Raw genomic sequence first — 20,131 nt, 5'->3', positions numbered from 1 at the left:
CAAAGACTCCAAGTGATTCGGACACTATTATGCAACATGGAATTGAAAGTCATGAATATTATGTTCATCTCATGCTAAAATTTCTTCTGCCTTTGGCATTACTCTCAACAAACATTCCTTGGGAATTTCTAAACAGCATCTGGTGTGCCACAAGATATCAGCCAATTGAGCCCAATTTCTAAAGAATATCTATCTGTAACACACAATTTTTTCTAATGCCTAGTTTATTTATATGTAACCAATAGTAACTTCACATTTTATATCATTTAAATAGCTATCAAATTAAATTGCATAGTATCTTGCAAATAAATTCTTTTACCCCCTTAGAAAAAAAAACACCCATCTAGACTCTTTCACGATGATCTTATCTACCCTCTTAAGATTCAATTATCACCTCTAGACAGGATAGTAATAGTGACAGAACCAAGGAATTCCTTTAGATGAGGAAACTTCCTCTACCAGTTCCTGTCAACACCTTCTCTATATTTTGTAGTATTAAAGAGTTGTTCAGATGACTGGAAATTAAATGATTTGCCCAGAGTCACAAAGCTAGTAGGACTTGAACTCAGGTCTTCCTGCTTCTATTTCCCCATGATACTACTCTGATAAAAGTGCTAATTCTAGAGCTCATATACACTCGGCACTAACTTCACCCTTTCTGGAGCCAAGGGATGTATACATTTATCAGAATATCAGCCATGGCTCCTTTCGCCACTGTTCCCTCCTATTTGATTGCTAAAGCTACATCTCCAGTTCTATTCTCTCTTCAAAACTCCATTTCTTCATTACCAACAACTTGGTGGATCATCTAAATGTCTCAAAAATATCTAAAACTCAATATTTCAAAAGCAGAACTCACCTTCTTTCTCTTTTCCTCTCCTTTATTTCAGTTGATGGTGCTCACAAGGTACCCAGGTTTAAAACATTGGAATCGTCGTTGACACTTCTCCCTCACCTTTCATGTCCCATCAGTTAATCGATGGGTTGTCAGTTCTGCCACCACAGTGCCTCTTATATCTGTCCCTTTCATCTTCATTCATACATCCACCATCCTAGTTCTGCACAATTCTCCCTCTAATGATTGTGATCACCTCCAGATTGAGCTACCTTATTCAATCTCCACTTATGCAACCCACCATATATACAGATGCCAAAATATTCTTCCTAAGGAACAGTTCTTACCAGGACACTTCCTTGCTCACAAACTTCCATTGCCTTTAGGATAAAATACAAATTTCTAGGCTGGCATTTAAATCAAACACAATTTGGCTCCAACCTATCATTCCAGCCTTATTTCATGAATCCCTTCATTTGCACTAGATTGGAGCCATATAGTACCACTAGCCATTTCTCCAATTTGGTATTATCCTGTCTACTACTTTTATGTTCTCACATTCATTGCACTTCATATTGAAAACATGCCCCCTCCTGAGCTCCATCTTTCAAATTCATTAAACTTTTGGCAAGATACTGGTCAGATGCCACCTCCTATTCAAAGTATTCTTCAATCTCCCCAGTTATCAGCCTTTTTTCCCTCATCAAATTGCCTGGTGCTTTCTTGTCTTTACATAGTAGCTGATTAATGTTGGTTATGTTGACTGAATTAACGTCTTCTACTCTTACTAAAATGAAAGCTCCCTGACAGTGCCTTATCTCATCTTTGAATCTTTAGCACCCAGCACAGCACTGCACATGTTATCCTATGACATTGCAGATGCTTAATAAATGTAGATCTATTGAATAGCATCTAATAGACTCTTGTACCAAAAGTTAATTGAAGGGGAAACTAACAAGTTGAAATTCAGTGTTCTTTCCACTGTGTCATCCTCCTCACACAGGGTGGTACAATGAAAAAAGTCACTGAATTTAGAATTGGAGCAACTGTGTTCAAAACTCAGCTCTGCCACTGTATGACCCTGGGCAATTCTCTAGGCCTCAGTTTCTTCATCTATAAAATAAGGAGATTGGACTAGACAGCCTTTAAAGTCCCTTCTAGTTCTAAATCTTATTTTTAAAACCAAATTATCTATGTGATTATAAGCCACCAGTGTCTACTTACTCAGCCAAGTGAGCAGGATCATCAAAGCCAGGTGCTTGGAAAATTTGCAATGGACAGAGTTCTAGACTTGCAGTCATAGATTTTGAATATGAATCATTCATTACCCTACCACCTCTTAATATCTGCATTCATAGTTATTGTTTGCTTAGTCTTTTATAATATTAGCCTTCATTCCTCACAGAAAAGTTCTTGGTGTATATTCTAGGAACATGTCATACAACAGGAAGAAACAAACCTAAAATTTGGCTATCACTTATCTAGAAAGTAAATTAATCATAAGCATAGGATGAATGGTTGATTACATACAAGATTCTAAAAAATGTTTCACTTTATAGCTCTTCTGTCTGAAGCCATACTAAACCTTTGGGACCAAATCAGGAACCAAGTTACTTAATCTCTCTCTGGGTCTCAGTTTCTTCATCTAAATATCAGGTACTATCCCCTTCTTATGTGAAAATTTGGGTTACTAAAAGAGGCAGAAAAATAACAATGGTGTAAGAAAAACTAATAAAATCCACTTGTAAAGAAAAACAGTTGGGGTGGCCAGGTGGCTCAGTGAGTAAAAGCACTGGCCCCAGAGTAAGGATGACCTGGGATCAAATCTGAGCTCTGATACTTAGCACCACACCCAGAAATAACTGGCCATGTAACCTTGAGCAAGTTACTTAACCCCAATTGCTTTAAAAAAAAAAAAAGAAACAGAAACACAATCACTCAAGTAAAATATAAAGGAGATATAGACCATTCTGAGAACCAGAAAGAGAAATCTCTCTCAGATAAATGTACTGTGAGGATGGTTTCAAAGCATCATGGTCCATCAGCTCATTTGCAAGTAAATTGTTTTTAAAGTTTTAAAGGTTGTATCTGACAAACTTAAAAATCAAACAACTGTTTGGGAACTGTGGGAGTGGGTTAAGGACTGTTGGGTTCATATATGACACAAAAGTAGATTTCTTGAGTTTTATCTCATGAGGTAGAGTTGAATCACTGAGCTCCCAGAAGCCTTAATTTAAGAGCATAAGAAGCCAGAAGGAGAAGAAGCCATAAAAAGAGATAGACAGAAGAAACGAGAAAGTAAGTTGAGCTCTGAAGAAGTCATAAGAATCCTGGGACTCAATTTAGAAACTGACAGGAACCAAGGTGACTGGAAGGCTTTGTAGCTGCATTTTGGCGAATTTGTTGATTGCAAGAGAGGCATTATTTTATGATTAGCTGGGAAAAGACTGAGTCAGCTGAGAAAGTTCTTCAACTGATGATGTGGAGAAAAGCTGAATCCTGCAGCTGTTAGAGGGTTGAGTTTATAGAGCTCCAATGCCATCTATAGCCTGAGAGAAGGGAAATTTCTCAGGGGTCCTTGGTTGCCTTTTATTACCTTTTCTGGTTTGAGAAGTAAAAAGAGAAGGGAAAACACAGGCTTTTCATCTGTTTTGCTGTAAAAAGAGGACTGGTTTTGCTGAGAACCCACTGGATAAAGCAAAATTTCCTTGCCATTTGTAGACCTGAAAAGTTTAGCAGCTCTCTGGCTTACAGGAACTACCTGTCACTGAAAAAAAAAAACATAACACTTTTTTTTTACCTTCCTGTTAAGAGGTGGCTGTGAGCTAAAAGAACTTGACACCACTTCATAAGCTCCAGAGCAGAAGAGGAGTAAGCTTTTTCAAGCAGTAAAGCAGTGAAGACCAGAAAGGTCTTGTAGAGAAGTAGCTTCATGCAGTATAAATTAATCCTGAGGAGACCAAAGACATCAAAGCCTATATTTCAGAGATGTGAGTTGCCCCTATGCACATGGGTTTCCCTATTAATGTGTCTACCTGTTAGGATGCTAGGATTCTATAAATGTATGTCCCCAGTTTCCCATAGACACCACATACATTGGTAAAAGAATGGGACCCAAGTTTATGGGTCAACTGTAAATGTTTCAAATATTGCTGCTCTGGGAGTAAAATTTATAATTATTTTGTGAAGAATCAAATTTATGATTACTCCTAGTCTTTTCTTCTGAATAAATATTATGACTATTATTTTATTGCTTTTGTCTAATCATTTAGTAAACAGTTTATAGTTAAGAGAGTCAATGATGTCACAATCACTGATTAAGTGTAAGGAGGAAGTACAATGGTAGTGTCTCAGGATACATACACACACACACACACACCTCTTTGTCTCCCTGCTGTTACCCTCTAGAATTCTGAGAAAACAAATAATAAGTTGCAGTCATGTGGCTATATTGTACCTTACTCTGCTCCTCAACACCAGACCTTCTGGAATAAAAGGCAGATTGGAATGATTGAGTCAGCCCAGAGAGACAGAGACAAAAAAAGAGAAATAGAGACAGAGGACAGAAAGAGATAAATAAATATACACACAGAGACGGGGAAACATTACTCCTGGGAAACATATAAAATAAGGAAGTTATACTACAGGATTCCTAAAGTGCATTCCAACTCTTAAGTCTTGAATCCTGTGATTCTAACAATACACTGATTAAACTGTTTTCTGTCCTGATGTGTGATTCCTGACTTGGCCAGCAGATGTCCTTATTCACTAATGTTAAGTACCTCTAGCATTGTCTGAACCCAAGTCATTCAAGAGTGGAATTGTACATTTAAGAGATTCACTGTTTCAATAAAAAGTATCCTTTGTGCTGTCTGAGTTCAAGCATGCCTACATCAGCATGTTTTGTTTTGTTTTTCTGTAACAGCCAGAACCGCAGGAGACAAAGAGAGAAGCACTGATCTTGCTGTTAAGGGATAAGCCCAGGAGGAGGGAGAGGTTTTCATTTTCACCTTCCATAGTTGTATTAATGGTTTGTGACATTTTACATTTTCATAACACTCCTCTTGCCTACGAACATACTCAGTTTTCCTTAAATATAAAAATGCTTCCTCCAGCGCTACTCACCCAAGCATTCTCTCCATTGCCTCCATATTCATTTATCCCTTGCAATCTGGCTTCCATCTCTTCGCACCTTTCTGAAACTGTCCCTACAAAACTCACCCATAACCTCCTAACTGCCTAATTAAATAGCCTTTTCTCCTTGGTGTTAATTTATCCTTGGTTCATCCTTGGGATTTCTGTAGTATCTGTTCCAGTAGTATCACTCCACTTACCTTTTAGTATCATAAGATCATAGACTTACTAATAATAAGGTATTAATAAGAATAATAACATTTACACAGTGGCTGATGATTTGCAAATAGCGCTATAAATATCTCATTCTTATATTTGTAAAAACCCTGGGAAGTTATTATTGTTCTCATTTCACAGATGAGGAAACTGAGGCTGAGAGAGATGAAGTGACTTGTGGTCTATCCCTGCCTTGGAATGAACCTTAAAGGTCATCTAGGTACAGCATTTTACAGAAGAGAGAACTGGGGTCCAGAGAAATACATCAGCATGCAGGTATTAAGCAGCAGAGACAGCATTTTAATCCAGGTCATCTGACTCCAAATTCTATGTTTTTCCCACTGTGTTTTCTTTTTATGGTTAATCTCTCCTTGAGTTCCATGACCTTGTACTCTCCCAGTAATACTCCTGGTTCTCTGACTGTTTCTTCTGTCTACCTCGATGGTTCTTCTTGCTCCTTCTATCTTCTACATGGAGAATTTCTGGTCTATTTCCTCTCTATTTTCTCCCTTGCTAGTCTTATCCTTTTACTATGGCACTATTCAGATGACTTCTAAATCTACAGCTCAGACCTCAGTGCCAGCCTCATTTCTTCAACTGCATATCACATTTATGTACCTAGATATATTGCTTTATTCTTCAAACCCAATACCCCTAAGAAAAAGAACAGATTTTGAGATGGCTAGGTGGCACAGTGAATAGAGCACGGGCCCTAGAGTCAGGAGGACCTGAGTTCAAATCCGGCCTCAGACACTTGACACACTTATTAGCTGTGTGACCTTGGGCAAGTCACTTAACCCTAATTACCCTCCAGGAAGGAAGGAAGGAAGGAAGGAAGGAAGGAAGGAAGGAAGGAAGAAGAAAAAGAACAGATTTCATTATCTTACCATGTGTCCCATTTTCATTCCCACTGTCACCAATGGAACTCAGACCCTGCTTATCTCTCACTTCAACTGCTATAAAAGTCTACCCTGTTTTCCCTACCTCCAGTCTTTCTCTCTTCTAATCCATCTCCCATACACTTTCATAATGCAGAAATATAATCACCATTCTGTGGCTCCAAAGATTCAATGGGGTCATTAGAGCCTATCAGTTGAAATCTTCATACCGGCATTCAAGTCCCTTATCTAGCAGCAGTATTCTTTTTTCACATTGCATACCTTCACACAGACTATGCTCAAGAAGAAAACAAAATCTGACCACACACTATCTCCCAAGCACAGCTTGTATATCCTTGCCTCCATACCTTGGAATGTGCTCCCCCATCTCTCCACCAATTAAACTCCTACTCATCTTTCAAGGCCGATTTAAATGCTACCTTCTCCATGACGCTGCTCCTCATTCTCACTGCCGAGATTTATTTTTTTCCTCCCCTAGACTGCCATAGACAGCACTTTGGACCTCTCTTACAAGTATAAATAGGCTCTGTTCCGTCTGAACCACAGCTGGAGGAATGCATTGAACTCTGGTTATTCTTTAAGAAAGAACATTGAACAACGAGAGGAGGAACCATCCAGAGAAGGGCAATGAGGATGGTGAGAGACCTCAGAACTGTGTCATCGGAAGATCAATGAAAAGAACAGGAGACTTTGATCTTGCGGAAAAGAAGACAAAAAAAGGAGACGAAGGACGAAGACCTCATGTACGGAAGGGAAATTAGACTTGTTCTATTTTGGTCCAAGAGGACAATCTAAGAGAAAAGGCTAGAAATCAGAGAGAGGCAAATTTGGGATAAATTACGAGAGAACTTCTTAATAATACAAGGTAAAGAACAGTGGAATGGGCAGCTCATGAACGTCAGTATCACTGGAATTCCTCAAGAATGCTGTAGAGGTCAATTCCAGTAGAGGTCTAGGCAATGTCTTCAGTTCCAACCACCTCTAAGATTCTTTCATATATCTTATCTTTATCACTGGATTGCATCCTCTTTTCAGGCAGGAAAAATAGCTATTAATCTTTGTATTTGTCCCAAGTGTCTACAACACTGTTCTACACAGAGTAGGTTCTCAATAAATGTTTAAGTTAAATCACAGGACATGTTCTTATCTTTTGAGGAAGTGGCAATAAAATGGTATAAAAAAATAACATTCTACAAGCAAGAAATCAATTGGCAAATAACAAGGAACAAGCCTGGGTTCTCCTTACATCCAACCTGGCACATAATGCATTAATTCACTTTGATTCATCTTTCAAAAAACTGTATCAAGCTACATGTAGCATATATATATAGATAGCTACATATATTAGCTCACCATACCAAAAACAGTTTTTAAAAAGTTAAAGAATGGGAGACAGAAGCACATCTTATCTACTAGCAAATTAAAAAGATAAATATATTAGTATCACATGGTGGGGGGAGGGAGTATGTGATGAATATACCTTCAATAGTGATGTTTTTCACTAGTACAGGTTTCACCACTTTGGAACCCATGAGGATCCCCGTGGTCCTCCAGTATAATATGTTTGTGCCTGATTTTAACATGACCTGTAAAGATAAAAGAAAGTCACTGCAACCAGGCAAGTCTGTATTGTTTCAAAACATATCAGAAAGTTTATAATCTCTTCACTCACACTATTTTCTTTTTTTTTCTAATTTATTACTTATTAACATTCTTTTTTAAAATTTGAGTCCCAAATCCTCTCCCTCCCTTCTACCCCTCTTCCCCCCATTAAGAAGGTAAGAAATGGGATATCAATTACTCATGTAAAATCATGCAAAACCTATTTCCAAATTAGCCATGTTGCAAAAAAAAAAGCAAGAAAAAATGAAGTCAAAAAGTTATGCTTCAATATGCAGTCAGGCTCCATCAGTTCTACCTCTGGAGGTAGGTATCATTTTTCATCATAAGTCTTTTTGGAAAATTCTTGGATCATTACATTGATCAGAATAACTAAATCACTCACAGTTGATCATCCTCATAATATTGCCATTACTATGTACAGTGTTGTGGTTCTACCCACTTCATTTTGTATCAGTTCATGTAAGTCTTCCCAGGTTTTTCTGAAACCATCATGCTTATCATATCTTATAGCACAAAAATATTCCATCACAATCATATACCACAACTTGTTCAGCCATTCCCCAGTTGGTGAATGTCTCCTCAGTTTCCAATTCTTTGATACCATAAAAAGAGCTAGTATAATTATATCTGAACATATAGGTCCTCTTCCTTTTTCTTTGGTCTCTTTGAGATTCAGACCTAATAGTGGTATTGCTAAGTCAAAGGATACACACAGTTTTATAACTCTTTGGGCATAGTTCCAAATTGCTCTCCAAAATGACTGGGTTATCACCATTACCTACTATATAATAACAAACTCATTCATCTAGACCAGGGATGGGGAACCTGCAGCCTCAAGGTCACATGTGGTAATAATTAATATAAGTTAATGATCGACCTTGTTTGTTATGTATGTATTATTATTATTTGTTTTGTGATTTTGTGATCCTTGGGTGAAGCCTTTTGGTGGAGCCCAAATTTTACAGAACAAATCCTTTTATTAAGGGTATTTGTTCAGTGAAGTTTGAATTCAAAGGGCCTTAATTAAAGACCTAGAGGGCCACGTGTGGCCTCAAGGTTTCGGGTTCCCCACTCCTCATCTATACTCTACCAATTTAATTCAAAACTAGCGACACAGACTTCAGAGATATGGGCTCTAACTGAAATTTACCTTAATACTATCTATGAAGGGTTTGCCAAGTTATTTAATAGGGTGAACAAGATGAGGAGGAGGTGGGCTTTTCCACTTCAGAGGCTAAAAAGGAAATGATAACAAAATCCTTTATTTGAAATATTTGTTTACACTAAAGGCCTCTTTTTAGAGTGTGAAAGTCTCAACCCTATATTTATCTACACAGTCAGCAGCTACTCATAAGTGCCTCTGAGAGCTCTGAAAACCAAAAGGTAAATAATGAGCCTGTTTGCTTCTTGGGAAACCACTCATTTCATTAACTGTGGAAGAAACAACAGCAGGTGACAAGAGTGTAGTGTGTCACACTATTAAAATCTACTTTCCTAGGTTTGATTTCCTAGCCTGATACCCCAAGTTCCACCTAGCACAGAGCAGCCAGGCCTTTGATCCAGGGCACCAACTTCTGGTGATGGAGTTCTTCTTCCCCCCCCGCCCAGGGACTGACCCTCAGTGGGGCCTGGGAGTGAGGGGAAAGAGATCATGGAAATGCATATCCTTCTCTCAGCAGTCACACCTTTGGCAGGGCACTAAGAGACATGGGAAGACTACCACTAAAAGGAATCCTGCCACTCCCCACTTCCATGCCCTGTCTTGTATTCTACCTCCAGAGGATTCTGTACCTATCACTTCCCAGGCCTATGTGCCCTACCACTGCCCTGCTGGTACAATCTCACCTGATTGGGTCATACTTACCTGACCTGAGGACCTGCAACAGGCAGGTATGGGCTCAAGCAGGCCTCTTAAAGGTGTCCAGGTCTCTGTTCTACATTTGCTGCAGCTGCAGCCCCAGGCACTGGAAATGTCACATATGACTGTGCTGATACCTAAAGTTGTTTTCTATCTGCTATTTCTTCCACTATAGGCACTCTTCTGAGTTATAAATTAAGCTAACTTTCTTTTGCATTTTAGGTTTGTTCAGAGAAGAGAACATTTTTCATGGGTTTATTATTATCCAATCTGGCACCTTTATTCTGACGTGCAATCTTGAACTAACCAAATAGAAACCACATTAAAGAAAGCCTCACCAGCCACCCATTTTATCTTGCCCAGTAGTAATTTTTTAAAGAGTTGAAGAAGTACTTTTCACCTTGTGCCAGAGAAGGCAAAGAAAGCTCTCAGATGACAAGTGGCACTCAGACCTTCCCAATTTAGCAGGAGCATTCATGTAAGAGAGCCTGATAAGATACTAGCCTCACTCAGGGGCTACAGATAAAGAAATGGCCTTGAAGAAGTACATTCCATTAAGACTCAAAAGATCTGTTGCTAACACAATCAAAGTATGCAGACATGTTTAAGGAATCATCCTACTGGCATGCTATTAAATGTTTAACAACCGTCTCTCAAAAAAAGTCCCCCATGACACACTTTTAAGTTTAATCACATCATTAATATTTTTGCCATCACTTTCTTGAATCTATACAATCAAAAAACAATAAATCAAAGCTTTGATTTGGGGAGCTGACTAGTTTCTGAGATATAAATACTTACAATGAAAATCTTAAAAGCAATTGAATTCAAGCTGGTTCTAACACAGCCCAATTATAATGTGGTTGTTAATTGTACCAGTTTTTAAGCACTTCAAAAAAGGTTTCACTGGTGAAATAACCTGTAATCTTCATTGGTAAGTTCACAGTCCTCAACATTTCCGCATATTGATTTTGCATGGTCCTATCACCTGCCTGCAGCTAGGTGGCACAGTGAACTGGATCAAGAATCAGGAAGACTCATATTCCTGAGTTCAAATCTGGCCTCAGATATTTACCAGTTCTGTGATCCTGGGCAAATCACTTAACCCCATTTGCCTCAGTTTCCTCATCTGTAAAATGACTGGAGAAGGAAATGGCAAACTATTCCTGTATTTTTTTGAAGAAAGCCCCCAATGGGGTCACAGAGAGATGGACATGACTGAACAACTTCTGCCCACTATGTTTGGAGGAACAGGCATAGAGATGGAGATTGGAAGGGACAACAATAAGAATCTACATCAGAAAGAATTTTTTAAGAAACTATGAACTCATAGGATTACAGATTTAGACTAGAAAAGACTACAAAGGCCATCTAGTCTAAACCACTTTGTAGATAAGAAAATGGGGGCTTAGAGAAGATAAGTGACTTGCCCAAGGTCACACAAGCACTAAGTTTCATAGCTGGAATTTGAACCCAAGTCCTCTGACTCCAGAACAATATTCTTTTAACTATACTCTTTCCCCTTCCCTTCACTGAACCTAAATCAAGGCAACTTCTTTCATGCCTGGGAACTACCTGTACTTCATTCCTAATTAGCATCTAGTTTTGTTTATTTCCCTGAATTAAATGCCAAATTATTAAACACCAAATACAGGTGGGGAAGTGAAAAAAATGAAAATGAGAACAAGAGAGAAAAAATACAATAAGACTTACAGAATGAGAACCCCATTCTCCATTGTCTGTCAATTTTACCCACTTGTCTGTGGTGGAGTCCATCTCCTGGCACTGGTCATTTTGTATCTGTGAATTAAATACAAAGGCCCTAATTGGTAGCGAGCAAAGGATTGTGCATAAGAAATTCTAACAATGCACACTAAACAGAGATTCCTTCTCATGAGTAATCCCCTAGACAGACACACAACAAAGCTCCAGGTGTTTAAATGGTAACTAAGAAAAAAGTCATACCCTACAGCTATACATAGGTTGTCTACAGCTATGTGTCGGCTGTTTTTTTTTTTTTTTTAAGGAAATTGATATGACAGTAAGAAGTGGGAAAAGGCTGAATTAGTTAGCAGTTGGAATGTATTCACAGCAGAAGGATTACTACATGAAGCTGCAATGTCAATAAGAACCAAAAATTAACTGACTCATCAAAATATGTTATCAACAGACCCTTTTCCTACAACAAATTTCTTCTTAAACCAGGTGAGTAGGTAGGTAAGTGATTAAGACCTATGTCAAAGTCCTAAATTTTTATTTTATGGCAAATGTTAATCCCAAATTGCTATTTTTAAAATAATTTCGTATTAAATAAGTCGGTTCTTGCCAAAATTGTTTTAATAATATTTTAGTTTCTTCCCAATTACATGTAAAAATAATTTTAAACATTCATTTTTTTTAATTTTGAGGTCTAAATTCTTTCCCTCCCTCCATAAAAGGGTAAGCAATTTAATATAGGTTATACATGTGCATAAATTGTTAAATATTAATAATTACTATAGTTAACATGATTCTCCCAGGATTCCTCATATTTAGGAGAGTATAGTTCTTTTTAAAAAATATTAATGATTTCTTTTGCATTAATGTCATTGTCCAAAAAAACAAACAAAAAAAAAAACCTTCTCCCTAAATAGAATTCTTTCTTGGAATATTGTGCTTCCACATCTACAGAGGAGAAAAAAACATGAAGAAATCATGAAAAATGTGGGGGGGGGGGGGGTCATAGGAATTGGTGAGGAAAAACAAAATGAAATTTTGCCCTGGTTTAAACAAGAGTAGAGACTTGAAATCAGAGTTCTTATATCTTGCTCCTCACCTCAAGTGACTATTTTCCTGCCCTCCCCAGCTCTCACCACCTCTCCTTAGTCCTTGTCCCAACAAATCAGCTCCTCACATACATTAAGGAGGGAAAAAGTTATGTTAAAGAACTACTTACAGTAGGTCACTTATACAACAGCAACATCATTATAAATGCCAAACAACTTTGAAAGCTTTGAGATCTCTAAAATGACCAGTCTCATGAATGAAATGACCAACCATCATTCCAGAGGACTGATATCAGTGGATGTTACTTCCCTCCTGATGTATTCAAAATGCAGAACAAGACATTTTGGGGCATAGATAATATAGAGATTGTTTTTACTTGACTTTAAACATTCATTGCAAGGAGTTTGTATTTTTCCTTTTTTCCCTTTTAAATAGGGAAGGGAGAAAATAAATGTTTATTAAAAAATAAAATGGGGAAAAAAACACCCACAAAGACCTAGTACAAATAATGATTCCTCCAAGCATTTCAACTTCACACTATTCAAAGTTTTAATTATGTAAAATATGGTCATTGATTTGCAAAAGGTAAAATATGGTTCTTGGTTCCATTGGTTTTGACCCACTGGAAATATCCAGTCTAAATTTGATATTTCAACCATATCAGGGAACTCATTACTCATACTAATCAGGATTCACTTGTATTAGATACCCAATGAAGTCTAGTTTAATGGCTTTAAAAGTATGCCCTTTATAAATACAACAGTTGTTTTAATGCCCCTGTTAAGCCATCCACATACCAAGGCCACCTTCTTATACCTCTCCATGGCATGGAAGTGGCACTGAATTTTTGAAACCTATGCCAACAGAGCTCTGGCAGATTTTAACAAGGTGGAAATTACAGAGAACAGACTGTGTAATCTATTATAGCTATTATCCAAGGACCAGGTTTGCTAAGTTCCTGCCGAAGACTCTATGCTAGAAGGCTGGCTACCATGGGAGTGATTTTTTTTTAACCACAGCTCAATAAAACCATCCACTGAGGTGTGGGAGGGATTGAGATCTGTAACAGTAGAGGAAATATTCGTATCAAGGGAATCGTGGATCTTATGCAGTACTCAAGAAGTCATAAGGATCAGAGGATCACAGACTTAAATGGGAAGGCGCCCCAGGGGCACCAAGTTCAACCCCCTCTCTTTTTATAGATGAGGTCCAAAGAGGCCGCACAGGAATTAAATGGCAGAGGCAGGATTCAAACCCAGGTTCTCCAACTCCAAATTTATCATTAAAAACAAATAGAAATATGAATATACTCAAGGGAAAAATAAGGCTTGGATTCCTAACTATTCTTTCATCTGGAAGCAGCTTGTACCAAAGAGCAGAGCTAATACATCTAGGTCCTAATTAGTGCCAATAAGGAATCCCCTGAAGTCATCATCTGTATTTGAATTAACATTATTTAAAGTTGTAATTGTGCAAAATATGGTAGTTGGTTTTAGCCCAGTAGAACTATGTAGCATGAATTCTAATAATTTAACCACTTCAGGGGATTCCTTGTTTGCACTAATCAGGACCTAGTAGATGTAATACAAAATCAGGAAACTGAAGGCCTGGGTTTTAGTCCTAACTGTGGCAAAGCTAGCTCAGTGATCTTGGGCTGTTCACTTAACTTCTCTGGTCCTCAGTTTTCTCATCTGGAAAAGAAAAGACTTAACTCTAGTTTTTGTTTTTTGGTTTTTTTTTTTTTCTAAAATTGCCTTTAGCTCTAACATCCTATGACTTTCATGGCTACTTGGTTGAGTAAATGTCATGAGTTCTAGATGCCTAAAGTGCATCAGGGATCAAGGATGAGTCAGAGAATTCACACTTAGGCTGAAAAGCAGAAGCAGCCAAGGAATGAGAGCTGTGGACATCACCATCCCTTCTGCCGAATGCCAGGGAGAACAAAAGCAGTACCACTGCAATACCAAAAAAACGAAACCTGCCTTCCTAGCACCTTTTACCTAGAGATCTCAAAAGCATATAAAAGTCTCCCCGGGAGAGGTGCAATTAGAATCTCCATTTAAGGAGGGCCCCAAAGCTGGCCACATCTCCTCATTCTCAAGGTTTCACTCTGGACTTTCTCTACTTTCTCTACTGTATCCTAGCTTTTCATCTCTAAGCTCACTCCAGCCCTGGAATAATTCACACATTGAAAGCACTCTCGCCTTTTCTGCTCTCCCTCTGATTGGAAGGTTCCTCCCAGAGCCTCCATTTAAGTTGGAAGCCCAGGTCAGCCAGGGTTCATTCCTCTCCAGGCTGCCTACCGACTTCCTCCCATGCCCCTGGCCTCGGTACCCTCCTCTAAATAAGCCACCCTTACCACCACCAACTTTTCAGCTTCTTTTTATATTGTCTTCCTCCATTAGAATGTAAACCCCTTGAGGGAGACTTTCTTTTTACTTGTATTTGTATTTGAAGGCCTGGCAGAAAGTAAGCACTTAATAAATCCTTGTGGACTGACTGATGTAGAGAAATTAAAGAGACTGGATAAAGAGGTTTAAAGGAGCTTATTCAAAGTAGGCCCCCAAATTTTGCCTACACAGGCAGTAAAAAGCATAGAGTTAAGAGATTATCTGGAAATTTTAGCCTACTTAGCCTGTCTATTTGACTAACTCAGAAGAAAATGAGAGAGGGGGAAAGAGGGAGAGGAGGAGAGGGGGAGGAAAGGGGAGGAGAAAAGGGAAGGAAAGGAAAAGGGAAAGGAAGGAGAAAGGAAAGGAAGGAGGGACAGAGAAGGAAAGGAGGGGAAAGGAGAGGAAGGAGGGAGAGAGGAGAGGAGGGGAAAGGAGAGGAAGGGAGGGAGGGAGAGATCTGAAGGCCACCTGGATGACTACCTTTCTTCTCAGTTTCATTTTACCTTTGTATCCACAGAGTCTCAATTCTGTTCAGTCATGTCTGACTCTTCCTGACCCCATTTGAAAAGCACAAGGGCATAAACCACTAGGTTTTCATCTACTCTGGGAAACATTTCACAAATGAGGCAGTTGCTACAGTAGCAAATGTGCAACTTGGGTATTGTTTAGCAGTTTAAATATTTCATTGAATTTTAGAGCTGGAATGGGACTTAGACATCATTGAATCTAATTCCTTATTTTCAAAACTATTTTTGTAATTAAGGGAAGAGAAAGGGAAAAAGACAGACAAGGAAAGAAAGGAAAACACATATACTCAGCACAAAGGTTCAGTGCTTTTACAGCCATTTGAGCCACAGCTGATATTTTCCAGTTTATAACAATTAAGTAAATATTTTTATCTATAGTAGCTAAATTAGTTAAAATAGCTACTATACTTTGTTATGATCCCATTTTTCCAGTCATTTCCAAAACATGTGAATTGTCACCCTTGGGATAAATAAGTCCTCTAGACACAAAAATCCTATACTCATTTGCATTTCTGAAATATTACATATAAGTATGTTTAAATGACTAATTAAATCTCATAGAGAGGCACACTTTAAACTATAATGAAAAAAAGGAGGAGCCCTTTATATCCAAGCTGGAATTCTATAAACACCACAATAGTATTTTAACAAAGTAGTGCCAGTCACTGAACTCCAAATAAAAGTGAACTTTCTAGGACATTTCAATATGCAAAGCAAAAGGCCAAGTGCTAGTGACTACAAAAAGAAAGTGAAATTGTTAATTATCATTTCACAAGGTAAAATAATGAAATTAGACAATTTCAGACCATATTATTTCACTTTCCTTAGCAATCCAAAGAGGGCAAAGCACCAATCAATCCAAAAAAAAAAAAAAAAAGATTAATTAGATTAAAAGATATGCAATTTAGGGGCGGCCAGGTAGCACAGCGAGTAAGAGCACGGGCTCCAGTGTTGAGAGGACCTGGAGATCGAATCCCGGGCTCAGACACTTAGCACCCACCCAGAAACACCTGGCCGTGTAACCTTGAGCAAGTTACTTAACCCCAATTGCTTAGGGGCGGCCAGGTGGCTCAGCGAGTAAGAGCACTGGGGGATAACCTGGATCAAATCCGGGCTCAGATAGTCAGCACCACACCCAGAAATAAAAAGCAAATAAAATCCAAACAGTGATAAGAGAACAGGAAGATCCACATTACATAAACAAAGGAGTGAAGGGTAGAAGGAAGATGTGTAGCGGCCAGGTAGCACAGCGAGTAAGAGCACTGGCTCCAGTGTCAGAACGACCTGGAGATCGAATCCCGGGCTCAGACACTTAGCACCCACCCAGAAACACCTGGCCGTGTAAGCCTGAGCAAGTTACTTAACCCTAATTGCTTAGGGACGGCCAGGTGGCTCAAGCAAGTAAAAGTACCGGCTCCAGTGTTGGGACGACCTGGAGATCGAATCCCGGGCTGAGACACTCAGCACCACACCCAGAAATAACTGGCTGTGTAACCTTGAGCAAGTTACTTAACCCTGATTGCTTAAAAAAAAAAAAAATTTTAAGAAATCAAAATTTATCAGTGCCTTCTCATTTAAATCTAAGTATCTAGTGAAGTTGGAGGGGTTCAGGGAAGAACAGAAGAAATTTCAGTTTTAAACCCCTTACAAAGAATTCAAAGAAGATGTTGTTGTCAATATATTGGTATTCAAAGAAGACATAACCAGACTTCTTTAGGTGTACTGCGTAGATCAAAGAAACTGTGCAGTCATCTCGATTGGACTCAATGTAATTTCCACGAGGGATCCAGGAAGAACTGTGGAATCAAAGCCAAAAAAAAACATCACATTAGTGCACAGGACTACCTTCTCTCCATTCAAATATGTGACTAGGGTAAGAAAGACATTGCCGCATAAGCCAAAGTACTGGGCAATGCAGAGAGAAGCCACCGTTTCACCAGCAGCCTTCAAAGCCCATAAATCTTACAGGAAAATGTACATTCCCTCTGCCACCTAACTTCTTGTATCCTGGGGAGAAGCTCTAGGATTGATGGCTTTGAGATAGCAATTTATCACCTCAAGTGTGATCACTAAAAATACTTAACTGTTTGTTCTTTTTAGGTAGAATGGAAGATAAAACAGAAGCATTCTTTTTAACTTCTCATTAACAATTAGTCATAGCCTGCCACACAAAGTCCCATCATCTTTAATGATGTATGTAACTTCAAGGTCATTAGACTGGAAAGGCTGTAGCCAGTTGTATGCTGATATGTTTAACAACAGGCTTTCCAAACAAACACACACACACACACCACTTTTAAGTTTAATTTACATCAACATTTTCCATCTCTTTAAGTCTAGACAACAAACCAATAAATCAAATCCAAAGTAGTAGCATTTGCCAATTTCAAAAATGTAAATACTCCCATTGAAAATTTAACAATTAGCTCACCTGAACCAATAAGAGTGCTCTCTAGCATACCTCTGGCTATAGCTTATCATTTGTTCCTGGGTTACTTTTCTTAAAAAAGAGTTGGAAATGTAAGGCCAAAAGGCATCTTAAATGTTATTTGTTCTAGTCCAGAGCCCTCCAGCTGGTTGTCTAGCACCATATTTTTAATAATATTCAAGATGAGAACATTCTGTGGGCTTCTCTGGTTGAGTCATCTTAATGTCACAGAATTATAAGCTAAGTCCTTCCTAATGTTGAATTTTCAAACATGAATACCATGCAAAAGTCAAATAGCAGGTGAAAAGATGCATTACTCTAATTCCTGCAGACTGGAGAGTTTGTTTAGCAATATGCTTTCCTTTTTTTTTTTTTTAGATTTGGCATTCTATTCTTTCCTCAGGTGTCATCTTTTCTTTTTCTTTTTTTTTTTAAACAATTGGGGTTAAGTAACTTGCTCAAGGTTACACGGCCAGTTATTTCTGGGTGTGGTGCTCAGTATCTGAGCCCAGATTTGATCCCCAGGTCATCCCGACACTGGAGCCGGTGCTCTTACTCGCTGAGCCACCTGGCCACCCTAGCAATATACTTTCAATAATACAATCTCAACTACAGGAGAAGGGTTTGGGATTTATCATTACAGAATTTTCCCTATACCTCACCCTTTAATTTTTTACTTTTTAAACCAAATTGTGATTTCATTGGTATAGAGAAACAAGGACATTCTTTCTACCAATGCAGATTGACCTACAGGATAATTAATAATGCTAAAGAGATTGAGCAATTTCCCCCCGTCACACAGGTAGTACATGTCAGAGTTTGCTTTTCCTCCCAGATATCCTGACTCCAAGAATACCTTTCTTTCCCCTACATCATATTTTAAATCTATAGGATGCATTTTGGGGTTTTTTGTTTTGTTTTGTTTTTCTTTTTGGAGGGAGGAAGGCAGGGCAATTGGGGGTTAAGTGACTTGCCCAAGGTCACACGGCTAGTTTTGAGCATTTTCAAAAGAAACCCAAAAAGGTGAATTAATATGTATAAGTTCATAGGAGGAAATAATTTTAACAAAATCTAGAAAACAACATTCAACTTCATTTTGATCCTTCTATCTTTTACATTAATGTTTTTGCAAATATTCAAACACACAAAATTAGCTGAGATGTGTTAGACACCAAAACTGTAACTTGTTATACTACTTCTACAAGCAGGATATAGGATATATTATTTTAATGAGTACCACCCAGAAAAATAAATACATTTAATGAATCTATCCCTGTTCCCCATCCCATTAATTCTCTGATCAAACTATCCTGAAATTTTTTTCTACTATATCTTTATATAATATATTAATATATAATTATACATAATATATAATAATACAGTCCTCCTTCATAAGCAATCCATTTTCAATATGCTTCATTTTTAATGGTCAATGTTGCTTTTCTTCTTTATTTGTAATTTTCTATTACTACTACAGAGATCTATGATTTCACTTATGTGTTCTCTCCAAAGACACAGATTGCAACCTCAACACACTTTAATACATAGTCTTTATGAATCATAACAGTTGAAAAAAAAAATCCATCACTTGGCAACCAAGGGAGCTAGGTGTAACAGGGGACAGAAAACTGGTCTTTGAGACCCAAGTTCAATTAGGACTTCAAATACTTACTAGCTACAAGAACCTGTACAAGTTACTTAACTTCTGTCCACGTCTACCTTAATTTCCTCAACTCTAAAATGGGAATAATAATAGCACTTACACTGAAGGATTATTATGAGTATCAAGTAAAATAATATTTGTAAAGTACTACAATAGGAGCTGATACATACTAGGCACTTAATAAATGGCTGTTTCCTTCCCATTTTCTGAATTTAGCTAACCTAGTCCTCCAGAGACAGATCTGCAAACCCCTCCGGCTCGCTCAGACCTGGAAGCTCTTGTGTCCTCCTTTAACAGTCAACAAGAGTTCAAACTCAAAGTGAGTAGATCCAGAAGAACACTCGACACAGAAACAGCAATATCGAAAAGCTAATCAACTGTGAAAGACTTAGTAACTCTGATCAAAACAATGATCTCCCCCAACTCCAAACAGAAAACTGATGGGTTCAGAGAGCAAACCAAAGCAAATTTTTCCTTTCTTTTTTAAATTTTTCTTGTTTTCCCCTAAAATATTAGAGAGGGAGAGAGAGAGGGAGGGGAAAGAGAGGGAAGGAGAGAGAGGGAGGGGGAAGGGAGAAAGGGGGGGAGGGAGAGAAGGGGGAGGGGGAGCGGGGGGGGTAAAAGGGGGGGAAGAAGGGGGGAGAAAAGGGGAGACGGGGGTGGGGGGAGGAGAGAAAAAAGTCAAACAATGAGGTGTTTACCTTACTCTTCCTCATCTGAAATAAGGAAATACCTAAAACTTAGTTATTCTACCTTTCATGGAAGGATAAGAAAATAAATCTCTAAAAT

General features: G+C 38.3%; 1 protein-coding gene across 1 annotated transcript in view; it reads right to left on the bottom strand.

The window, feature by feature from the left end:
• The window catches only part of LOC138176013 (endosome/lysosome-associated apoptosis and autophagy regulator family member 2), a 212,247-nt gene that overhangs the window by 77,165 nt on the left and 114,951 nt on the right, over nucleotides 1-20,131 (bottom strand). The window contains exons 4-6 of the mRNA XM_069106716.1: nucleotides 16,900-17,047; nucleotides 11,279-11,365; nucleotides 7,565-7,670 (exon numbers count right to left, since the gene is read on the bottom strand). Coding sequence (XP_068962817.1) covers nucleotides 7,565-7,670; nucleotides 11,279-11,365; nucleotides 16,900-17,047 — 341 coding nt within the window. The remainder of the gene's footprint in view (nucleotides 1-7,564; nucleotides 7,671-11,278; nucleotides 11,366-16,899; nucleotides 17,048-20,131) is intronic.

This window comes from Petaurus breviceps, unplaced genomic scaffold (assembly GCF_028583685.1).
Source record: "Petaurus breviceps papuanus isolate PSGF00001 unplaced genomic scaffold, PetGlider_PUasm1.0 80, whole genome shotgun sequence".
NCBI classification, from domain to species: Eukaryota; Metazoa; Chordata; class Mammalia; order Diprotodontia; family Petauridae; genus Petaurus; species Petaurus breviceps.
This window is presented reverse-complemented; position numbering and strand designations above follow the sequence as displayed.